This window comes from Pteropus vampyrus, unplaced genomic scaffold (genome assembly GCF_000151845.1).
Source record: "Pteropus vampyrus isolate Shadow unplaced genomic scaffold, Pvam_2.0 Scaffold147, whole genome shotgun sequence".
In the NCBI taxonomy this organism is placed as follows: Eukaryota; Metazoa; Chordata; class Mammalia; order Chiroptera; family Pteropodidae; genus Pteropus; species Pteropus vampyrus.
Genome location: NW_011888928.1, coordinates 724,227 through 729,592, shown reverse-complemented (window position 1 = coordinate 729,592; position 5,366 = coordinate 724,227). Strand labels below are relative to the sequence as shown.

Below are 5,366 nucleotides of genomic sequence, written 5' to 3'. Positions count from 1 at the left end.
AGCAGTCTGAGTGTTCACAGACACACTATCTCATTTAATCCTCACTGCAGCGTTAGGCAGCAGGGGGATCAGAGTGGACTTGCATGGGTCAGTGGCCTTTTATTAGCTGAGGAGCATGGCATGAGGGATTCCTTATTTTAGGTTTTATTTGACTGGGCGATAGGCTGAGTCAGACAGAAGGTCCTCCCCCTCCAAGTTGCATAGAATAACTGAAGCGCACAGACCAGGGTGATGTGTTTATGGAGCGTATTAGGGAAACATTCAGCAGGCAGCTAACGATGAAACTGGTGGCTTTTGTCTTGCCCTTACTCCAGATGCATTTCACATTCATTAATGCCAAGTCTCCACCAATTTTTTTTCTCAGTTTCTCAGTCTTTGCAACCCTGGAAAAACATTTTTTACTTGGATCAAGTGGTCTGGCCCAGGGCAGCACTCCGTGTTACTTCACTCCTGGGACCGCTGTGTTTTCTCGGGCTCCTCTAGACTGTTCCGTCTCGGTACAGCTAGTATTTATCAAGTTCTGTGAAAAGAGGTCTCATCTACGCAGTGCGAAACAACATAATAAGCAACATGCAAGCAGATTTTAGGAAAACCAGAATTGATGAGAATGCTCAGGGAGTAGATAGGGATTCTAGGGATCCTCGGAAGCGTTTGCATGCCTTCGAAATGTTGTTTTAATTTTTAATTATACAATAAATATTTGAATCCTTTCCCTTTTAAAAGTGTTTAGAATATTCTAGGTAATGCTAACACTCACTTTGATCATCACCTCTAATTTCTGTTCCCTGGTGCTCTGCCTGCCAGAAGTAATTACTGTTCTGACTCTGGGTATGTTCTTTCAGATATTTATAAATATATAAGTGCCTATGGAAAATAGGAACGTTTTATGTGTTTCTAATAAAAGGAAATAACATGCAGTCTATAACTTTCAGAAGATTGTTGCTTTCGCTCAATATTTTTTTTGGTTGTGTCCACGTTGATACATGGAAATCGGGTTCACTTTTTTTCAATTGAATTTAGTTTTCCATTGTTGAATATACTATTCTCTAATCTCCTTTGGCTGAACAGCTAAATCATTTACAGTGTTTTACTATTTATAACAATCCTGTAATGAACATCTTTTTACATGTCCCTTGCTCACACATATGGGTTTTTTCTAAGATAGGTAATGAGAAGTGGAATCGCTGAGAATATTTCCTTTTACTTTTAATTTAGTTTTTTTTAATCTAAGAAATATATGCATATAGTTTAAAACTTATCTAGTCCTCCGAAGGGAAGTATAATGAAAAACAGCAGTCCCCAACGACCCCACCACCATCCTTCCTTTCTGCCCAGAAATGACAACTGTCAATTCCTGCTGATTTGGGTACTTACCTCCAAATTTCTTGATTTTTTTTTTTTTTCCTGTTTTGGGCATGATCTCTGGCTTCCTAAACTAGAAGTCAAGAATTCCGCTTTTCTTATCCTTGCCCCATCACACGCATGCACGCTTTCTCTGTACATCCTCCTAAGATCCATAAATCATCGTTTCAGCTTTATCAGTAGAGAGTACTCGCCTTCTTCTAAATTTACAAATATTTTTCACAGATAAGCCATTTTGTACACAATAATTACTTTTCCTGTTTTACGTGCCATCCTGGGAGTTGATATTTTTCTAAGTAAATCCTTTCAGTGGATGAGTCTGGATGGCAGCTGCTTCTTGCTTCTGGTCCAGTAGATTGAGGGCTGGTGATCGATGACGAGGGTACAGACAGCCTCCCAAGAAGGAGTATGCAGTTAGGCAGAGGTGAAATGGTTTAGGCATGAGTAAAGCATGGAAACTCCCAGAACCTCTTCCCAGGTCACACAATGATTCCCACCTTGGCCCGGAAATGTTTGTTTTCCTCATTGTCTCTTCATTGTTCATTGAGTGCTCTACCCTGCGACTTCCGGCCAGAACCTGGCGTGCTAAGCACTTAGAGCCCCGATGAGGCGGTTCACCTAACGGCCAGTGTTCCTGGGCTTGACTCTTCATGATTGTGTGTGTGAAGCTGAGCTCACCAGCTACATTTTTTCCCTTTTTTTCAAGGATCAGGAAGGGTTGATGTCGTTAATTATTTACGTTTATAATAGAAGTAATACAGCCTTTCGGTAAAAAAAAGAAAAATTCAAACAGGAAGGAAGTGTATAGAATGACAGTTCAAGGCCCCCTTTGCTTCTGTCTCAGCCCCAGCCACTCCCAGGCCTCCTCAGAAGCAGCGCTGCTCTGGAACCAGATTTCCTGGGTACAAATCCCAGCGCTCACTGGCTATGTGGCCTCGAGCGAGTTACCTATGACCTTCATGAGCCTCGGTTTTCTCATCTGAAAAATGGAAAAATAACAGTGCTCACCTCAAAAGAGCTTTGTGTGAATTAAATGTTAATACTTATGAAATGGCACCGAGTAAAACCTCCTAGATATTAACCAGGAATATTACCAAGTGCTGTATATCTTTTTAGACCAGTGATTCTTAACCCTGGCTGCACATTGAAATCTTGTGGGGGAGTTTTAAACGTTTCTGAGTCCTGGACCCCACCGTCAGCAATTCGGATTTTACTGGTCCAGGGTGCCACCTGCGCCTTGGGATTTTTAAATGTTCCTCACACCATTGCAGTATATAGCCAGGATTAAGACCCCTGTTGCTACATATTTTCTACATGTATCAGTTGGGATAGGTGAGGTTGTGCTGCAGTAACAAACATCCCCTAAATCTCATAGATTTTTCATTTATGATACATGTCCAGCTCCAACCTACATCATATTTACTCTGGAACCCAGGCTGACAGGGAAGCTTTTATCTGGAACACTCAGTCTTCTGAAATGGGAAGAGAGAGATGTTGAACCATACACTGACTCTTAAAGCTTCTGACCAGAAGTGAAATATAACTTCTATTCATATATCTTTGGCCAAAGCAAGTCACATGGTCACACCTGAGTCCAACAGGAAGGGTCTATATCAGGGGCCGGCAGCCTGGGAATGGCCAGATAGTAAATATTTTAGATTTTGTGGGACATACAGCCTCTGTCGCAACTACTCACCTCTGCCCTCAAAGCACAAAGCAGCCATAGGCAATATACTGTTAAAAATACAAAAATCATCCTTAGCTCGTGAGCCATATGAAAAGAGGCAGCAGGCCAGATTTGGCCCATAGGCCACAGTTTGTCGATCCCTTGTACGTATCATCCTCCTACAGGGAGAAGCTCTTCAGGAAGGGCCCCCAAATATGGATGAAGAGCAGTGCAGTGTCCTACACCATGTGTATACAAAAGCAAAGGAGAGCAAGAATGGACCCTTTTGTCACACACCTGTGCTCCCTCCGTTATACTACGATGCAGCTTGCTTTTGTTACTTACTACTGTATTTCTTGATAATAGTTTCATATCAGTAGCTCTAGCATGCCTTCACTTTTTTTAATAGCCGCCTCTTTTTCCCTGATATGGATGCACCATACCAGGTGGTGTTGGTGAATTTGTTTTTACAATTAATCCTCTGTTGTTAAAGATCAGTGACATATAAAATATCACTGAGAGATTGTTGTAAAGAGAATCAGCGTTCCAGTTCTCCCAGTGTGCATACATAGTTTATACTGCTTTCCCCGAAATCTCTCAGGCCCCCTTGCAGACACACATTTCCAAAAGGCTCTCTTTATTACGTCCATCTCTGGTCCTTACAACACTAAACACAGTTGCAATTCCAGGGGCATTTGGGGAGAGATCAAAATACTGAAGAGGGTAAATAAATGTAGGCGATGAAAAACTAGAAGTGGAACCTCAAAGCTGCACATTGTCACCTTGACCCCATGCAGAGACACATTTTAGGCCATGTGCGAGCCGGGCCAATGAGGAAAGACCAAAACTGCCTTTCATAGGGAGGGCGATGGGGGCTGAGGTGACAGTGGCTCAGTCACATGCGACCTTCCGCTCTTCTAACAGGACACCACGACGTCCGTGCGTATCGGCCTGATGATGGAAGAGATGATCTTCAACCTTGCAGACACGCATCTGTTCTTCAATGACCTGGAGGTTTGGAATTGCTTGTTTCATTTCGTATGCGCTGTATTTAACCACCTGCATCTGGTCTGGGGGGGAAAGACGCTGCCTTTTCTTTTTCCTTTTGCTAGCAACCCCCGGGAAGGCACAAAACTGTGGCCAGCGACAGCTTATTGAAAACACACTTAGCCAGATTATCTGGGCTTCCCTGGGCAGTTAATGGGCCTTCCTCTCTGCTCTAGTGGTGATGTCCACTGGCGTTTTGCTAATCCAATAAAGGCTGCGTAGTTTCTTCCTCCTGAAATTTGCTCTTTAATAAGTCGATTAAGGCAAATTAGTACAGATCCTCCTGGGTCAGTAATAATTAGCAGTGGGCCAGGAAAGAAGCTTTTAAAAACAATTTACATTCCCCTGAAAGCATGTTTTACAAAGACAGAGCAAGCAGAGGGACTACGCTTATTTAAAGTATCCGCTCCCATGCCCCTAAGCAAGTACCAAGGGAGATAGGAAATGGGGGAGAGGAGCTTCAGAAATAAATTTAATTTACTTGTTTACACCCGGCCTATGTCAAAAAGATTTGGGAATAATTTCAAGTGGGAAATATATTTAAAACAGAACTATTAAAGCAAAAGCGAAGGAATAGATAGCAATGTAATGAATAAAGGTAAGACATCGTACCAAAAAAGCCCAGCTCAGGCTAACTACTGCAGTTAAGTTCAGAGTTGATCTCTGAGCTTCCTGGTAGCCAAAGCAAAGAGGGAAATACAATGCATTGCTTACCTCTAATGAAAGAGCACGCAGCTTGCTTCTAGGTGAAGGTGTTTCTGTGGCTGATGAGAGTAGTAATGTGGGGATCTTCTGGCTTTGTAAATTATATTTGCAGTATTGGTTTAACAGATTGAAAAATGAAGGCAACCTAGAATAAACTGTACAATTCTAGTTATCCTAGTAGGAATTTTTTTCCCAAAAAAATCTGGGAAATCCCTGGGGACTAAACTGTGAAATAGAAATATGAAGGTTATGAATTCCAAACCATCATCAGGAAAGGATATAGATTTTCCTTTCTGGTCTACAGTCTGAGAGTTTCAGGAGGTGGGGGAGGGGATCTTGCTGAAAGCATTGGTCTTGTGTTCTGACCAGTCTAGGCAAGCCATTCGAGCTTCAGTCCTTCTATGAAAAAAATTGAACTCTATCAAATATCTGTTTCAAAGAGAGGATCGAGGTAGAAACTTTTTAAGGGAAGAAAGAGCTTTGGAGTAGTGGAGAACGCCACTAGCATCAAGGCCCAAGTGCATCTCTTTAGTAAAAAGCAGTGTGCCGGCTTCCTTTACAGACCACTCCTGGCTTGGGGTGGGGG

General features: G+C 42.4%; 1 protein-coding gene across 1 annotated transcript in view; it reads left to right on the top strand.

The window, feature by feature from the left end:
* The window catches only part of EYA2 (EYA transcriptional coactivator and phosphatase 2), a 154,508-nt gene that overhangs the window by 109,851 nt on the left and 39,291 nt on the right, over nucleotides 1-5,366 (top strand). The window contains exon 9 of the mRNA XM_011369390.2: nucleotides 3,953-4,042. Coding sequence (XP_011367692.1) covers nucleotides 3,953-4,042 — 90 coding nt within the window. The remainder of the gene's footprint in view (nucleotides 1-3,952; nucleotides 4,043-5,366) is intronic.